General features: G+C 23.2%; 1 protein-coding gene across 1 annotated transcript; it reads left to right on the top strand.

Annotated features, from left to right (window-relative positions):
- Nucleotides 1-4,400: 4,400 nt before the first annotated feature.
- On the top strand, nucleotides 4,401-17,797 carry LOC113552089 (fatty acyl-CoA reductase wat-like). Its single transcript, XM_026954771.1, has 9 exons — nucleotides 4,401-4,531; nucleotides 7,041-7,415; nucleotides 12,837-13,085; nucleotides 13,824-13,969; nucleotides 14,029-14,138; nucleotides 14,305-14,497; nucleotides 14,976-15,218; nucleotides 15,382-15,639; nucleotides 16,760-17,797. Exons 2-9 carry the CDS (start codon nucleotides 7,065-7,067, stop codon nucleotides 16,863-16,865), a joined length of 1,656 nt encoding a protein of 551 aa, XP_026810572.1. The 5' UTR covers nucleotides 4,401-4,531; nucleotides 7,041-7,064; the 3' UTR covers nucleotides 16,866-17,797.
- Nucleotides 17,798-21,369: the final 3,572 nt, after the last annotated feature.

The raw sequence follows: 21,369 nt of genomic DNA, 5'->3' as shown, positions 1-21,369 counted from the left end.
AAGCCGTTTTTCGTTTTAAAATCAATTTTAAACATTTAAAATAGTATTATTTATAAATATAGTATATTTATTTTATATTTTTCTATCAAATTAAAATTATTTTAATAATGTTGTATACTGTAATACATTTTAAATATTTTATTAGTTTATATATATACTAATTTATTATCTCTTAATAGTACTGTTAACTACACTGTAAATGACTACACGTCACTATTCTTTAACAGTATTACTTTGTTGTATGACATATTTTTATAATTTCTAACTATAGAGATTTAGATTTAGGGTTGCAGCTATGTACAATTTTGTTTAGAAGAAAAATATTATTGCTTGTTATAATATTGATTTATTTAAGTTTTAATTTGTTGGTCATTGGTTATTCTTTATTGTGTATAATGTAATTAATTTACTAGTAAATTAATATGATTTAATAGATTTTATTGTATAATTTAACATCGAACGACCTTATGTTTTTATAATTAGTTGTTATTTTACCTAAGTAATATAAAATTGATTAGATTAGTCATGTATTAGTATTGTGGCAAACAGTTCTCATCCGTTTCTTGTTTTTGGAAAGAAAGAAAAAGATTAGTTTTGTACTGTATATATTTTAATAAAATATGTGTTAATGTCAAGGCCTCAAAATGTTTTTTATAACATTATAACAGGAAAATATAAAAAATCAATAACATAAAACAAAAACATTCGAATACTATAAAATAAAATATATTTAAACATAATTTAAAATTATAAACAAAAAATTAGTTACAAATAATGTTATTAAAAATAATGTATGTCCTTTTTTATGTTATATACATGACATATATTATTATTCCAGTGAAAATTTAAATATTTTTTTTAACCTTTTGGATATTAATTTAAAGTTAACTGGCTTTTGTTAGTAATAGTTTATATTTTCTAAAATATTTTATTGTAGTTTTTTTTATTAAATAATAAATATACTTATTAGTTATTAGTAAATATTTATAATTCAACTAATTTTAATGTTTATTTTTGATTGTATTAGTGTTTTTAATTTTATTTTTAACTTAAACTTAAAACGAAAAATTAAATAAATTTAAAAATACAGTTATGTAAAACATTAGAATTTGATAACGTTAATTAAATACTCGAAAACGTAAAATCGATACATATTTTTGTAATTAAAAGCTTAGATTTATGATGTATGTCCTTATTCAATGTCTGTATGGGATAGTCTCAACGAGAACGAAAAAGTTTGAAAAATATATATTAATAGTTGAAAAAAATTTGATTTATATTAACAAGTTAAAATTGTAAACTATAACTTTGAGAAATCCATCATAACTATACAATAGTTACTATTTAGAGTTTTTACGTTCTCAAAAAATAGTACCTTCCTAAATGTTTTATAAAAATGTTAACTGATAACAATGACATCAAATACTAAGTGACGTATGTATCTTGAAGTTATGACGTGAGTTCACGGATTTATGTAATATTATAATTTTTGCTATAATATAATTCATTAATAGTACTTATATTTTTAATTTAAGTAATATTTAATATACTAGAAAAATTAATTTTTAATAACAAATATAATATTCAAGAAGAAACTAAATTATATTTAATGGGTTTATTAAAAACGTGTTAGTGAATGTATAATATTAGTTGAATGGCCATAGACTTATAGATCATGCAAAAAAAAAATATAAAAATTAAAAACCATATATTGTTAAAATATATTTTGTGTGCATTAATATTGTTTATTGAATGGTCTAACTACAAATGACTTTACTACCTACAATCATACACTATATATATAAATCAGACGTTAAAAGTAAGTTTTTATAGATAATAGTTTAGTTACTTACACAATGCACACACAAGTCACAAACACATATAGTAATTGGTGTACTAATACAAGGACGTCTTCAAACATTTTTCAAGGGAAGAGAATATACATTTTTGATTATATATTATTAGTGTCGTACCTACATTCAGTTGAAATATAGTTCTACATTCTTTCCAAATGTTTTCTATACAATTTTAAATTTTTACTTTAAAATAATTATTTAAAATACTTAATATTTGAATTAATTAAAATTTAATTTATTTTTTGAATAATTAAAAAAAATATATAAAATATTTAAGTTATCATTTCCTATTCAAGAATATTTTTCATTTCACTCAATAATACTAGTATATAATTATTTCATATCCAATAATAACCGCAGAAAACAAAGTAAAAGAATTATGTCATTCGTTAGAACTATGACATGTAGGTAATTCATAATACATACATTTTTTTTGTGAAAGAATAAATTCAATATAAAAAAAATTTTCAAGACTCAAATTAGTAAATATTATAGAAAATACGGTTTTTACTAAGTAAGATTTAATTGAGGGAGTGCCAGTAATACTTTAAGCTTAATAACTACTTCTGATTTCTCGAGGGCTATTAAAAGTTTACCATTTAACAGTTTACATTAAGAAGCTAACGAGAAGTGAAATTATTTGTGTAATATGTCAAGATCTATAAGATCTGCTAAAGTCACAATAAAAATATTAGGTTATTCATTAATTCATCCTAGTCCGTAAAGGTAAAATTTATTTAATTCGACATGTCAATAGTAAACTTTTTATGTATAAAGGTAAACTAAATACATATTTTTTAAGATTTAGATAAAGGATATTTAGAAGAGATCAGAGTTTGTAGTTTTATTAAAACAAATTCCATATGGCTTAGATTATTTGCAAGGCCAAGTCAATTGTTATTACGATGTAATCTGCATTATTTTTACTCAAATTTTGGCTTTATCATTAAAAGAAAAACAATTAAAGTATTTTATAGTCTATTAAATTTCATATGATATACTCATTAATATAATTTCGTTTTTAAATTTAACACTAGAAGTTAATAATACTGTTTCTGTTTTATGTTTTCATATTGTATTTAAATTGGGTTGGTTTTTAGAAACAATAATCAAGAAAAACAAAGAATTTGTCATTAATATATTCATGAAATATAATATTGTATAAAATAACATTTTAATTATTTGTTATTCTCAGTCAAACAAGTTAAAACAACAGTCAAGTAAAAAATTTGAATTTATAAGTTTTTAAATTATAAAAATAAATCACAGAATAATCTAAATAATTATCCAAAAATAAAAAATATGTATAATGTATAAATAAAATATTATAAAGAGCCTATTTGCTCTTTAGTTGTTGTTGAATGGATTTGTTCATTCCCCACGTAGATCTAGTACATTAAATAATTAATTAATTTAAAAGATGACCAGGAATTTATTTTACAACATAGAATATAATAAATATAAAATATAATTGCTAGAGCTCATGGGCCATAATTTATGAACTAATAGTGTACTCATAATTTACTCATTTTTAATAATATAAAAATACAAAAATAAAATAAAAATTAATAAAATGTTAATACATACCTATTTCCAATAAAATATAAAGTGCCTTATATCTTATATGTATCTCCGATACTTATACCTTATATCTAGGATCTTTAACGAATATTATTAGAATACCTTATACTTAAATACTAAAAATAAATGTATTTCTAGTATCGAGATCCTTTTTTGGGGGTATCTTGCCCAGTCCTGACCTATAGACGCACTTATGGATTGACAAATGTCAAATTATGTTATAAATAAAATTGATATATTTACGTAGTGAATTTTTACATTTGGACACGAAAATACGGGATTACAACAATTAAGCGGAGTGTAATAAAAAAATGATGCAAATCATGACTGAATAATACAAAAAATAATTAAATAAAATAATTATTCATCAATAATTCATATTTAACACAAACATGTGAATAAGTGTTCTTTTGATCATGAATAATAACACTTCAGCATAGAGTTAATATCCAGTTTAGGAACAGATGGTGAATCTTTATTTTTCTGTTGTGGCATCTGGGCATAATGAAATTTAAAATTTTCATTGTGTTAGTAAAAATAGTAAATTTATTTTAAATTGATCGAGTATAATATTAGTTTTATTATAATTGAATAAAAAAAAATAAATACATATTATTTCGGAAGACATCGACTGGACAGTTTTTCGCACTAATATCTTTGTTATAACATAATATACATATGTACACATAATATATTGTTTCATATGAACTAAAAGTTTAAGATATATATAACTAATAATTTATATAGTTGATTATATTTTTAAACTATTTTATATTTTTTTAGAAATTAAATTGACATTAAATTGGATATTGTTGATAATAATGTAATAATGTTCTCGTTTGATTTTGTTTGACGCAAGACGCAAATTCTTACATATGACCCGGAGAAGGATAGGTAATATGCGTCTTGTGTATGTACAGTGTTGTAGGTACGAGGCCTTGAAGTGTATATATATGACACCAGTAATTCCTCAATCCAGTTACTGTGTCACAGATTTGGGTTTGGACTCACGGCCATTCCGTCGCGGTACTTCGTTCAAGTAGTTTCTATCTGCAGAGTGCCTGTATACATTATCAATCGTTGTTTTAAAATAGGTAAGAATTTAATGAGTTTTTATTAAAACTCTTGGATAATTGTACTTATTTATTATATTTATTTAACTGGAATATAATAAATACTCTTTTTTCAATAAAAACAAAAATATCTGATAATAGAGAAATTAATTTATGTAGATAATATTGTAAATGCCTAATATTTTAAACTACACATAGAAATTGACATTTAAAAAAGTTATTTATTAACTATTCTATTAATTAAAATATAAAAAAACGATATAAATCTTAATCAACTTTTGACATAATTTAAAAAAAAATGTATTCACTTTGAAAAATAAATTACTTTTTTATTATTGTAAATATTTACATTAATATTGCGTATTTTAGCATTAAAATGCTATTTTTAGTTATTAAAAATATATTAAATCAAGTTAATAATAAATAATTTATTAAATGTACAAAATATGCAATATTAATTTAAATATTTATAATAATAAAAAGGTAACTTATTTTCCAAAGTGAATACATTTTTTTAAAATTATGTCAAAAATTGACTAAGATTTACAACGTTTTTTATATTTTAATTAATAGAATAGTTAATATATAATATTTAAAAGTGTCAGTTTGTATCTGTGGGCCAACAATTTTCTGAACTATAAAATTAAAATTATTTATGAGTTATATTATTAGATCATTACCAAGTTATTATCATAACTATTCGTACACTACAATTCATAATAATTATCTGTAATACGTATGATAAGTTCTTAAATCTTTATTAACTATATATCAACACACAATAATAATACTATGCACACAAAATTGTATGTATTACATAAATATGTTTTTAGATTTTATATGAAATAACAAAAGTTTGATCTTTAGTTAGGTTTAACGCTGTTTAGCTTGATATAAATATAAGTTTCATTTATATTTTAACATTACATAATATATTATACATATGAATGAATCAAAAATTAACAGCTAACCGATATTTAGGGGGGGGGGGGAAATACCTACACGGCATTACTTAATAATTTAAATCTGATAACATTATATTATAATATTCGTTTTTTGATTTATTTATTTCGTACTACAACTTAATTTAAAATTCCAAACAACTGACATTTACTGAGATTATTAATATTTTTTTGACTGTGCAGTTAGGTTTTATTTTATATATTAAAATTAGAAATATTATGGTAACTTCGCTATAAATTAGATTTATGGGTCATTTATCCTGTATTATTGCGAATTCGTTAATTTTAAATTGGTCAACATTTGTATTTTATGGATTGCTAATATAATCTTGTATTATTTTATTCTCGTTTCGTTATCATTAGATAATCAATATAAAAATACACTTTCTGTTTTATTTGAATACGGTGACATAAATAATTACAATACAGTTTATTGTGGTAGGTTATTAAATGTCAATGTAAATATAATAAAATATTATGAATATTTAAAAACTATACTAAATTTTAAGACGATGCCATAGTAAGTTATGACATGTGAAAGCAATAACCGAAGTTGCTAGAACGTTTCGCTGTGTCGAAACTGTTCGTCCCTATTTTTCGCGTAAATTATTATACGAGTAGGTATATATTAAAATATTAGATAAACAATTATGCACGTAATGTTTTGTAATGATAAAATACAATGGTTTATGCGTTAAATTAATTATTATGATAAAGTTTTGCTTAAATATTTTAATACTAAAACAAAAATATGATTATTTAGGTAAATAGATTAATTAATAGTTAAAAACACAATGTATTTTGTATCTCTACTCAAATGTGTTGGGCTATTGCAAATATTAATTATTCAATGTGTAATAGATATTAATAAATTATTATATAGGTTAGGATAGGTATCCAATAAAAACAAGTTACATTTGTGACTTGATATTGACTTTGTAATATAATATAGGTATGGTACCTATGTATATTAATTGTTGAATGACATTTTGGGCGTCTTCAGGTCAAGGTAACCATGTGAGAAAACGTAGTGAGTTAGATTCCAAAATTCCAATCATATAAATTATCATGTAAGGTCTAAGCCCAATGCAGTTTTAATTATTTTATGAAACATTAGTCATAAATAATTATTATATTTGTATATTATGTATATTATATTTCGCCCAACTTACGTTTAATACAATTATTTAGATTACTAGGTAGTAGGTATATAATTAATAATTATAACATACATAACTTTCCAAAATAAAGCATATATATATATTTATGCATATAAATAACTAACCAATACATAAATATTACGTTAACCTATTAATATTCATTATAATAATTCTCAAAATTATGTATTTTTAATAATATATTAATACAACATGTATTATCTAAGTTACAAATTTGTAACATAATATTCAATATATATTTTTAATACTTACGCTCTAGTAAATTTTAATAATTGAAATAGAAATAAAAACTTTTATTTTTAAAAATTTATCATAAGCATGCTTAAATTCTAAATTTATAATTGTATAACTATAAAATTTAATACCATTTACATGTTTATATTTTTGCAGTTATTAAATCTAAAATTCCACAATATGGCTCTCGATTTACATCGTAAGTATATCGAGAAAAAGCAAGATAGTGCACCGTTGGTGCCTATCAAAGATATAATAAATTCTAAATACTATTTGGATCCTCTGGAGCTTTTGGGTGAACGGAGCTTTAATGAACCTCGTGAAGTTGATGAGTCGGAAATAGGAAGTCCAATACAAGAGTTTTTTCGGGATGCAGTTGTATTTTTAACCGGTGGTACTGGTTTTATGGGCAAGGTTCTAGTGGAAAAGCTACTTAGAACATGTCCTCACATTAAACATATTTATTTGTTGATCCGATCTAAGAAGGGCAAAAACGTCGATCAACGATTGGAAGATATATTTGAAGACAGGGTAAATATTTATTATTATATACTTTTATTTTTCATGAATATAATTTTAATTTTATTTCTCCATGACTAAGTTTTTTTCAACTGTGTCTTAAAAAAAACAATTTTTATTGTTTCTTAGATTGGGAAAATAAATGCTTATGTTATGCATAGGTAGATTATATATATATATATATATATTTTATTGCTGTGATTCGGTCTTACGTTATCCGCTAGAAGAAGCGAAAGGAATAAATTGACTTTACTCAAAAGACTTAAAAAAAAATATAAGTTATAACTATACGTATATTTAATGTAAAAATAAAGTTTAAAAATGTTCTAAGAGTGCCTATATTTAATATAAATTACATGAGCTATATCTCTGACCATTTTTTTGGAATTTATAAGTGATTATTAGTCAAATATATATTTAATTTATATTGCATTGCGTTAACTATTTAAAATATCTAATTTAGTTATTTATCGAGATTAGTAGAATATGTGACTCCCAAAAGTATACTTAGAGTTCTATTTTTTAAACATAATTCTATTTAATGTATTAATTTAAATTAAATGAGATAATTTTCAATGTGTGCATTATTTATTATCTTTTAAATTCATCTTAGTAACTATGGTTTGAGTTTTTTTTGTATATCATCCCAGTAGCTCACTGTTTATAAGGGTTGTTTAAATTGTCTTAAAATTTAAATATTTTTGTGGTACAAAGATTTTTCATGGATTTGTATTTTTGATTTCATACTATAAATTGTTTTCATTATCTAAAGTCTATAGAATAGTAAATATTTGTGTATATGTATGTACCATTTACAAACGTGTATTTAGCATACAAATATTAATAATATTATAAATAGGTGCCTATACTTGTAATATGTATAGAGTATATAATTCGAAAATGATGTCGTATTTTTGCATTGAACAAGTACCTACTTAACTTTTTTTATTTTTAACATTTTATAGGAAATTTTAAATTCCATCAATATTGTTATTTTAAATATCTGTTATAACCGGTATAGTTAACATTGAGATTAATCAACATTTCATAACACAACGTGTGCATGTGCGTGCATACTATAAGTTGTCTGATCGAGTTTATTGAATTACATCACAATATTTGCGAGAGACGCTCTCTCGACGTCCTTGAATTTCTTTAGTGTTCGGTGGAAGTGTTTACACTTAAATACACTTTCTATTTTATAAAATCTAATTTTAGGTCAGTCATCAGTAGACTTTAAAAGAGTATAGTACGAAATCGTTTTTTAAAAATTATTTAGTAATGTCTAACTTTGAATTATTGATTATATAAGATATATTTTGAAAGGTAAACAAATACTGAAAAATCCTGAAATTGTCGGTCAAATGTACCTATTGAATTTGTGTTTAATGGCAAAATAGAATCGTATCTTTATGGGCTTTACGTATAACTGTGCCACGTATAATACTTTTGATAATTTTAGTATTAAAAAATATATAATTTGAAAAAACAATAACATACGTTGATCATTGTATCGTTATATTAACCATATTATGTAAAATATTTTAATAATATTGGTTAATAGGTTATACGTATAACATGTTTACATATAATCCATATTGAATGCTTCATATAATTTATTTATAATAGTTCTTTATTATATTATATTAATTTATAGTTAATAGCTAATAATACAATTGAATACATTGGTAGCTCTAATGAATTCTGTTTAATTATAATATACTTTTATATAGTAGGTAAACGAATAAGGAAGTATTACTTTTGATACTTTTATAAATTGACTATGAATTCTAAGGAATCATTCAAATATTCAAAATGTAGGCATATTTACACAATATACTTATATTATCTAACCACTTTACATATTTAAATTAAATTAATATGTTTTAAATTTTTTTAGTGATTATGGTTACTATACTAATTATGAGATCGATTATTGAGTTAAATAAAATAAACTAATTTTGGCTCTTATAACAGATATAGCTATTAGATTATTTTTTCAAGCTAAAAGGAATATTTAATTTGATTGCAGTGTTTAGAAAATTTTGCGACTATAAATTGTTCAATGTTGAATACTATTTAGTATGCATTCATGTCCTATTTATGGAATTTTTGTTTTTTGATTACACACAACTGCGTTTTTCCCATAAGGTGAATATTGAAATCGGGATTACCTAACTAATGATGTCTGCGAGTCCTAAGACTTAAAATTACATTTTAAGTATCAACATAAATATTCATAAGTGACACATATGATTGAGTTAAGTGTTATTGCGATAAGAAATGTGTTTTTGATGTCAATACTTATGAAGTTATATTATTGAAGATAATATAATAGTAATCCTCAAACAGTTTCTTGCAATGTATTAGTATTATTCATTTGTAATTCAAGTAGGCAATTTTAAAAATGTGTATAAAAACGACTTATTAAAATGCATATTGACGAGCACCTATTTTTAATTTTTTGAAATTTAAGTCACGTTAAAATTAAAAAAAGAAATACAACCAACTTTGTGAAGATCTTAGATTTTAAGCTAAACGAATTATTACGAAATATATTGATTTATTATTCTACTGCTTACTTTATATTATAGCATGAGTTCCAAAAGTTTTAAGTAACAATCGATTTATCAATTGAAAAATAAGCCTAGTTGGTATCTACTTTAGAAGAATCATTTTTTTAAATTTTTTCAGCAGAAATATAGTTAATAAAACTTATAAAAAAACTATCCAGATAATTTTAAGGAAGTTTCAGTAATCAACAATACTGACTAAAAAAAACAATTTATTATTCAGAATAGTTTTTAAAATTTGATGATTTATCATCATTATAGGTACTTATAAATATATAAGTGAAGCGGTAGGGACATTTTTTTGTGTGGCCTTTAAAATTTTGATATAAAATATTAAAACAAAATGCTGTTAATTGGTAAGCACACAACTTAAAATCGAATGGACTGATTGAACTTATTTTTTTTTTAATGTTTGTAATAGTCCAAAGGTTGTTACGTTAAAAAAAAATTGGAAAAAATGTTTGGAAAAATAAAAAATTGAGGAAGCTGAAAAAACTTTTTTCGATGAGATTTTTATTTGAACTCATAATCGTGTGTGTGTGATATATCGTCTGCAGGGTCAGCTATAAAATTTACAAATTTTATGGGCAAAACAATGTTTGACGGGTCAAATAGTTATGTATAAATATATTTTTTTATTTATTTACCATATATGCTCTTACATATTTATTTTTAGAGCGTATTTTGAATAATTCAAGATATTTTTAATTTTAAATTAGTTATCAAGGATAAATTATAATAAGTTAGGATAAAACGCGGAATTAAACTGAAAACTTATTTTTAATATAATGTTTTATATTTTGTGTTATAGTTTACTCCGTAAATTATATTGGATTATGCTTAGATACTATACAATTAGTCATAGACTAGTATGACAAGAAATAAACTAAACTAAAAATTAAAAAAAAAGTTGTAGTCAAACAAGATTATAAATCAAAATATATTGTCCGTCAAAATAATAAATATATAATGCACATTATAATAGAAAAATTAAAGAGATTTTATAAAATACTTTATTTTACATACTAATTTTCATCATGGAATATCCGGATATTTTATATATATAATGATTTTATTTATTAGTAGGTACCTGTTAAATGTAAACCGGGAAGTCACTTGAATTTGTAAAATTATGAGATAATAACCTTACAAAATACTGAACATTTATTTTAATTATTCTTATTGCATCAAGGATATTATTGAGTGGGTATTAACTCCAAAAAAGAACTTTGAAATAAAAATAATAATAACTAAAATATAAATCGTATTAAGTAACATAATAAATACCCTTCGGGAGAGATTGTATGTATTTATTGGTTACTGATGGGCGCTACCTTTTCAGTGATTTGATATTATAAAAATATAATACATATTATGATGAAAGTTAGTATGTCATCATAGATTTTGAATAGGGCGGGTCCTGTTTTGAATATAATTTGTAGTTTTAATTGGTAGAAATTTAATTTTAAATTACCGAAAATTTGTGTGGATAAAAACAAAAATATCTAATGAAATATTTATAATTCAGATTAAATTGCAGATTGTATAGGTATTACATAATAAGCAGTATTTTTAGATAGGAAAATTCATTTCATTTTCATTCTTTTACAAAATAGACTTTGTATAAATCCAGAATTACACAAAATATATGTATTTACACCCAAAATCAGTAAAATCTATATAGGTATAATAATTTAATCGATTTTTATTTAATTACTATAGTAAGTTACTATCATTTAAGTGAATAATTATATAATAATCGAACACTATTAATAATTAACGAATGTATGAACTACCATTCGTATTTGACTATCACACCTTTCGTGTCCCAAATAACATCGTTAATTGTATACAAATATGAGATATAACTAAGGTACAAGCAATTTAATTTGATATTATTTTTATTACCATTTACTTGTATATACATAGTAGGTACATTTAAATTTTGAAATTGTCTAACCAGATATAATGATATAGAGTCAATTTAATTGGGTTTGTGGAATAAACTTGAATAAATAATTTATTTTCATTGAATTATTTGCATAATACTGATCCGCATGTTGACTAATTAATTCACAACTATGATTCTAACATCATAATTATTAGACCCTATAATTAAAATAATCATAACTTTACTTACATACTGAGAATTAGTTGAATTAGCAAAGTCTTTAATAAGTATAGAAAAAAAAATTAACCTTATTATTTAATTAAAATATCTTATTGCATTATATATTTTTAATAATTAAGCACTTAAATAAATCTTAACATTTTTGTTATAGTTTGGATGATATATAATTAAACTTGAATTAAACTTTTTGGATGAATGAGTTGGTAAACATTATAAATTGTATTCCAAATAAACTGAAAGAAAACATAGACTATATTAAAAATTCTTTATTTAGTCTAAACATAATAGATATTTATATAATACATAATGTAATATTGCTTAATAAAAACAATTTTAGAAAATTCTTAGTTTTTATGATTATTTTTTTTTAATGTACAAAAAAAGAACAATAGGCTTAGGTATTACTATTAGGTACTTATATTGGCTTAGGTTACTTTCTAATTATATTAACAATGTTTAGGTGAAATTACTGGACTACACAGTACACAGGCTTATTAAAGACATAATATCTTCGTGAATAACAATAATAAAAAAATATCTTAAAATATTCAAAATTATAATAGAGTAATGATAATTATAAAAAATAGAAGTTAATTATAAGTCGGTACCTCTATATATTTATTATTTATCATATCTTAAATAGATATTATTTGAGAATTGATATCTATGATAAATAATTACGATAATAATAATTATCTATTAAAATGTATATAAATTATTATGTTTCAGCTTTTTAAAAGATTAAAACATGAAGTACCCAAGTATTATCATAAAGTTTCTGGAGTAGCCGGCGATTGCAGTTTGCCAGGTCTAGGATTAAGTGTGAGCAGTCGAAATACACTGATTAACGAAGTAAACATAATTTTCCATGGAGCAGCTACTGTGCGTTTTGATGAACATATTCGTGTAGCTATGAACATAAATGTTTCTGGGACAAGAGAATTATTAAATTTGGCCAGAAAAATAACCAACTTAAAGGTAATAGTATTTTTAACTTACATGGCTTATATAGTTAAATATTTGTTAGTCTTTATTTTATATTAATTAAAAAACGTGAGTTTAAACATTACACCTACTTACATATTTTTACAAATACTGTATTTTTGTATCTATATTTTACAGATAATCACAACGTTTAGCATTTAAGTTTCGATAAAGAATTATTTTTTGTATATTGAAATATTTTTCTATAAAATAGCGTTTCCTAGAACTCAAAAGGCCGCCACAGTTATTTTGTGGATTACAAAATAATTATCTTTTTTTTTTTTAAATTAAACTTTACTCCATAAACATATATTACAAATAATATGGTACAAAACTATCTTTGAAATTGATTTAAAGGTAGGTAAAGATTTTTAGTATAATTTAAAGCTATCCTTATCTAATAATTTAGTTTTAACTTAAAAATCTAGTTTTTATAGTATTTTATATAAAATACAATAATTGTTTGCATTGACATTTCTTCATGATTTATGCAATTCAGATATAATGGGTCAATATGTAATAACAGTTGGGAAACATCGTAGTAATAAATGATTTTGATACGTGACAATACCTATAATAATAAAAACCCATAGTATTAACTATAGTAATAAATATTCTTTCATAAACTCTATTGTGTTATGAAAAATCGATAGTTAACTAACTAAATGGAAGTTTTTGAGTTTCTCTCGTTAAAATTTGATATAATTTTTTTTACGATTCTTATTTTATTAGGTCATGGCACACGTTTCCACAGCATACTCAAACTGTAATCGATTGCACGTCGAAGAAAAATTTTACGATCCTATTGTTGATTATGAAGATGTTTTAAAATTGATTTCTTCTAACGACGATCAAACGCTTCAAGACATGACTAAAGAGTAAGGTTATCAGTTTTTTTTTATATGGATATGTGTTTAATAATAAAAACAATTTTAAGAATCATTGGTGATTTACCAAATACTTATGCATTCACCAAATCCTTGGCAGAAGACGCTATTCGAAGAGAAGCACAAGATCTTCCAATATTAGTGTTCCGTCCCACTGTTGGTATGTACACTTGATTGACAAATTTTTAATAGTACATTCATATTATAATATATTAAAGGTTGATATTGGTATAATATGATTTATAAAATGAAATTCATGGATGAGTTTTTCATAAAATATTGTAGAACGTAGATGTTGTAGTTTTATTATTATATTATTTTTACAGTTATTGCTACTTACCGAGAACCAGTAAGGGGTTGGATAGATAATGTTTACGGCCCTACAGGGCTTATAGTTGGAGCTGGTACAGGAGTTCTTCATACCTACTATGGCGATTCTAATATGGTTACTGATATGATTCCAGTTGATATGGTTGTTAACGCACTTATATGTGCAACCAAAGAAACTGCAACAAATAAGTAAATTAATTTAAAATATACTTTTTATAACATGCACAAATTTACATTTAAGAGTGAGGAAGGTATTAGTGTTACTGTTTTAAAAGTTTTTTTTTTTAATTTCACTTATATGATTCTATTTAGAAGGAATGTTTTAAAAGTTTCAATTAACGATTTTAAATCGTGTCTAATATTGTTACTTTTATTACTTTATTAGGTATTACTTTTTTAGTTTTTTTTTTTTTTTGTTGTTCAATAAGCTTATGGAAAAACTAATAAAATTTATCGATCATCTACATTTTTAATTAAATTAATTTTGATAATTTCATAATAATTAAAAAACTAATAATCTTCAGAGATTTTAAATTAGTATCAATTATTTCAGTAATATAAATGCATAAACATAATTTTTGATAAGATATTCTGATTTTAGCTTTTACGCTATACGTGTAAGTGTGTGACAACCATTCTATGTATTATATTTGCATTTTGTTTACAGAAAAGATGACAATATACCGATATACACGTGTTCAAGTGCAGGACAAAAACCAATTAGATGGAATGATTTTATTGAGATGAACAGACGTCATGGAATTTACTGGCCTACGATCCGGGCAATCTGGTACTACTCATTCATGGCCACCAACAATCCATACTTTTATGCGTTATTAAACTTTTTTTGCCATATCGTACCTGGATATTTACTGGACACATTAGCTGTTATCGCTGGACAAAAACCAATGTAAGTAATGTATTAAAAAAGTAAAATCTCCTACATTATTTGGTATAAAAATATATATTTTTGCTATAATAAATTTGAAATGTCAAATTTAATAAGATATGTTATAGAAATATATCACTCACATCACTCATAAATAGTTACAATTGTTTTTTTTTCCACACAGACTGATGAAAATTTATAAAAAGATTGATAAAGTACGTGATATATTAGCCTATTTCTCTGACAAAGAATGGACGTTCACTAATGATCGATTACTGGCGTTATGGGGCACTCTTGATAGTCAAGATCAAGAAATATTCAATTTTGACATAAACCAGTTATCCTGGGAATACTTTAGTCAGGCACATTGTCTTGGCTTAAGAGTTTATTTGGTAAAAGATGATATCCACACATTGCCTGCGGCGAGGAAAAAATGGGAAAAGTAAGTTACATAATCGAGAAAGCGTTATTTTATGACAATAAAAAATGTGTTATTAAATCGTGCGTAAATTTATCTTTTATTTTTCAAATAAGTCTATATTTTTAATTTAAAAATCAAAAGAAACATAATACCTTTCCAATATGTTTATTATATCTACCATAAACATTCAATCTAAAACCAATGTTTTTTTATTATACAATAATAAATAAATTTAATAACCATTAAAAGTTTAATATAAGTAGGAATGATGCACGCAGCTTTTGTTGGAAATTCTTTGACACTCCTATTTTATCTTTGTTTAATATTTATATTATTATTTTTATTTTTAATATTCGATGCTTTTATATCATATTATTGTTTTAAAAAAAAATATTTTCATCGGATAATGATAAAATATATTATATAAGCTGTCATTTAAAAATCACAATTTGAGTTATTCATAAGACCATAAGGGTAAAAAAAATAATTAAAATATTAGAATTTATTATTTTAATTTTAAATCTTTCTCAGATAAAAATTTGTATTAATTATATAATTTTTGTATAACGTCAAGTCTTTTCCATATTCAAATATCTAATCAGTTTCTAACTTAAATATATTTTCTAGTTGGTTTTTGTAAAACTATAAATGCCTAGTTTTTTTATATTTATTTGATTTATCTAATTTATTACTTTGACCCACTCAATTTCACAGTACACTCTGCATCTATTGTACAGCAGAGCGGTCACATTCATGATAAGACAATAGATTGATGATTGCCTTAATGAATTTTTCATTCTTTGTATACTTAAGATTTTCTAATTTTTATTTCCGTTATAAAATACAACTAGAGATAACTACACTATACATTTTTTAAACAAAAACTTCATTTTTAATAAAATCGCATATTGACTACCTAATACCTACTAAGAATGTTATGGATTATGTATTATGGTTATGACATATGAAATATAACAATTTAAAAAAAAGGACTTTTACAATCCAATTTTTAAAAAATATGTTTTGTCATATTATTTTGATTTTTAAATATTATTCAGAATTTCTAAATAATTAATTACATTGCTATCCATTAACCAAATATTATTATTATACTATTAAATAATTGTTTTATTGTTTTCAGATTATACATTGCGCATATTGCTTTATTAGTATTTATATACGCCTTCTTGCTGTACTGCGCATGGATTATTACTTATCTCTTTCTCAAATTGACTGGTTTCGTGTAAAGAAACTCTTGCAGATTACAACATGACTGATTATTATTGGACTTGTTACCAACATTTACCTATTGAAAGTATTTGTAATTATAAAAATATGAACAAGTGTTTCATGTTGTTTTTGAGGAAGATATTTCCTCAAAATACAATTCCTAATTTGTTTACTCTTATTGTTAGATATTTCAACAATATTGAGCTCCATATACCTATATTATTACTTATTACTAATATTAGGTACTTATGCTTATGACCCGATTGATCCGTAAGTTGTGACAATTAAATATTGTTATAATAATCAACATACGGGATTCTGTTTCTTAAAAAGTCACTGTTTCACTAAATACTCTTACCTTTCAATTGTATACAATTATGATATAATCTACTTTGAGTTTGTTTGTTTTTAATTTTGCAACAATTTAAAATAAAATATTTAATTATATTTAAATGATAATTCTAAAATATTAGGTACATTTTATTTATATCTAATTCCTTTTAAACGCGTAAATATTTCTTAGTTATTAGCATTGCATTATATTATTATATTATATTTATATATATATATATTAATTTATACTACGTCAAAGCATAAAAATTATGTTAACATCATAATATGATGTCTACTTCGGTAGATAACCTGTGCAATAGAAACTTATAAATTATATAATTTTGATAAACAATTTTTAGTAATATACTATTGTTAAGGATTTTATAAAATGTATATTATTAACTATTAATTGAGTTATGAATTTATGATCTTAATTTATTGATAGTTAATTTCACTATACACACTCACATCAATTATATACTTATAGTCCTATGACTTATACATATTATGAATACTACACGTATATAAAGTTATATTTAAGAGCATAATTTCGTAGATTGAACTGTATATACATGTAATAAAACAATGTAACTTCTCGAAAAATTTTGTATTTTTACCTGGTTATTATATATTTTATTTTATAATTGTTTAACCTTGTGAAAATTATATGTTTATACTTTATTTTACATTTTTTTTTTAAAAACTGTTTATATTGTTTATTGTATATTGTATATTGTTTATTGTGTATTGTACAAGAATATACATCATGTATCTAATTTAGTGTCTAATGACACTTATTAGATTAAAAAAAATGCTTTATTATTAAACATTGAAGATTGTTTTTTGTATCAGATTTAATCGAATGGGTAATTTTGGGGTAAAAAATTTCCAGTACTTCCTTAATAATTGTAAAAATACCCAGTTCTATCATTCGTTTCTATAGGTCTAAACAAGTTACCGTCACATTGAATTTGGTCAGGTTTTTTAATTCGGACCAACTGTGTTGTAAACTTTTATATTAGAAGAATTTATCTATATTATACAATTCAAATTTGTAAGAATATTATCCAGAGCATCTCATAGACTCTTATTTATATTGTAATTCTATATTTTATAATTAAGCCTATGAAATGCTTTAGATAATATTTTTATTCAATATGGGCGATTGTAAACTCAAACAGTGTTTTTTTTTCAGGTAAAAATTATTGACTTGTAAAGTCGTCCTGAATAAAAATAAATGTATAATTTTCTTATAGTGTTTTTGAAAATCATTTAGAATTTCCAGGTGACACCACGAGTAGGCAATTCTCATTATCCTCTAAAAATTATTTTCATTTTCATAGTATTATTTATGGTATAAAATTCGTTGTATAAATATAAAATTTTGTAAAAATATTTCAATGTTGGATTTAATTTGAGTATTAAATACAAAAAAATATAAGTAAAATAATGCATTTATGTAAAATTGTAAGTACTCGTATAATAAAGCATAAAAATATAAATAAAATTAGAGTGTAATAATGTAAGGTTATAATATAAATTTATTTTTTTAAGTAAGTCATATGTTCGATATATTATTCACTCATCAATATTTCTTTATTTTTATATTTTATAATTAGTGTCAAAATTATCGGATTTACAACTGACTTTTTTTATTAGCTTAAATTCAATTTTCGGGCCGAGCTTACAACAAAAAAGGTAACCGTGTTTAGATTAGGTTTACATTTGCCCTTCATTAGAATGAATATTGAATAATAAATATAAGAATGTTGAAGTTAAAAGCGTACAATTTATTTTGCTGATCGTATATTTTGTATACTGTACGTTTGTATAACGAAGATAAGACTTTTTATATAATCTTGCATAATCTTATGTAGTTATATGTCATAATATAATTTATTTGTAATAATATATCTTGTACCTGATTATAATACTATTAATCACTTTCCGATAGAATATTGAAGGTAAAATCGAATTAAAACAAAATGTAAAAAATTAGAACTTATCTACTGGATTGTTTTAAACTAAATTATTTAGTGTTTATAATATTATCTGCTAGAAAATTACCATCTACCTACTTTAAAAATTCTTTGTTGGATTAAAATACTTCACACATGTGTTCAAGCACGTATCCAGGATCAATTTTCGGCGAAATTTCGGTAAAACGGAAACCTTGATAATACGGAAAATTTCTTTAGGGCTTATTTTCAAATTTCATTTTTTTGAAACCCGTCAAAACGGAAACCTTGTTACACGGAAAAATTACATGGTCTCTAGTGATTCCGTCTTATCGAAGTTTTACTGTACAATGTAATAGAACCTATATAATAACAATAATATTATGTGGGTAGATTACTTAATAAATACATAGTTAATATTTGCAGTGGTATATTTAGGATTTTATCAAGGGATATACGTTGGCAAACATATTTTAATTTTCTCATCGGGACGGGGAGGGTACATTTACCATCACCATCATTTCTCAAAGATGTTTAGAACTTATAAATATACTTGTTATCAGTAAGTACACACATATACATTTATGAAAGTGTATTCTTTTGTTTTGAATATTTATTATTTATAATTATATTTTTTTAATAAAACGAAGAAAATCATAAGAATACTATAATTTGTAGTATTGATAAATATACAAATTTATATGTAGGACGAAAACAGTAAAAAATAGTACTTATAGAACTTAAGGGTCTCAAGGCCAAAAGTATCTACTTAAGAAAGTATTTTTTTTTTATACTTGGCACTAGCGCGAGTGTGCGACTATAATGAGTAGGGAATTATTTCAATTATTATGCTAAATTAAAAATAAAATAATGCAATAATAAATTTTAAACATGTTTAACTCCATTTAATTGTTGGAATTTAAAAAACAACGAGAAAACGGTTTTAGAGCTATGATAAAAATTATATTTTTTTAAGGCATATAGATTTTTTTTCTAAAATGATATGTATTTATATAAAATTAATCTCATACCTCAGTTTAAAGTAATCGAAAAAAAGCATATTTTTAAAACATATTAATACTGAGCGATGTATTTTGTTATAGGTAATAAAAAAGGAGACGTCCTTCAAAATATCAGTTTTTTATTTAATGTATCTTATTAAAAGATAAACGAACATTTTCTATTTATCTACAATTGATCTTAGTTAATTTGTTTACGTATGATATTTATGGAAGGAACAAATCTTGCTAGGGTGTTGTCCTCTCAGTGATGGTATAATATTAAATCTTAAAGATATTTATTTTAGTACCCTGAATATTAGGTTTAATCAACTAGCCTTCACGTATAATAAATAATACAATCTCTGAGATATAAGCAATTAGTATGGGAATTGATAAGTTGAACATCGTAGGTCATGTAATGAAATATTTTCTTAACACGATATCTTTCTAATAACTGTCACTAGCTTTATAACGGTGTAAATATTTATGTTCAATGATTAAAAATTATTAGTTACAACTTAAAAGTATATCATTATGAAAAAAATCAACATTGTGTTTGCGTAAAAATGATTCAATAAATGTTTTCAGAAGTGGCATTTTTGAGGCATTGGAGGTACGGGGGCCATTGTTGAGACTTAATTAAATCATATCTGTGTATTTCAATAGTACACAATTATTATTTATGGAAATTGTTAATTCTAGGAAAATATATTATAAAAGTTTTAAAATATAACGTAAATGTCCCATTATTATGTGGAATATTGGGGTTAAAGATTTTACCATTTTTTAACAAACGGTGACGGAGATTTCATATTTACTGAACAATTTTAAGAGATTATATGTAATATGTGTGTTACGCATTCCAATCCTTGGAAAGATTCGGTATAAAATCAAATATTATAAAACAAAGAAGCAATTTCACAAATATTTAAAATATTTTTGTTTTTATATAGATTTATCTTATTTTTAATTTTTCAAGTAAGGTAACCTTTAAACTCAAAAAAATAAAAAATAAAAAATAGTAATTATGAAAATCGATATTGATAAACTTTATAATATAAATTTTCGTGATCAAATTGAAACATTAGTTTTCTATTATTATCATTATTATAGTTGTTATGGAAATAACAAGAAACACGTTATACTGCAATAATATTATAACTAAAATAGAAGACGTAGGTAATTAGTTATTATTACCAATAGAGGGACCTACTAATATAACAAATTAC

Source organism: Rhopalosiphum maidis, chromosome 2, assembly GCF_003676215.2.
Source record: "Rhopalosiphum maidis isolate BTI-1 chromosome 2, ASM367621v3, whole genome shotgun sequence".
NCBI lineage: Eukaryota > Metazoa > Arthropoda > Insecta > Hemiptera > Aphididae > Rhopalosiphum > Rhopalosiphum maidis.
Note: the sequence above shows the minus strand (reverse complement) of the source record. Positions and strands in the feature narration are given on the sequence as shown.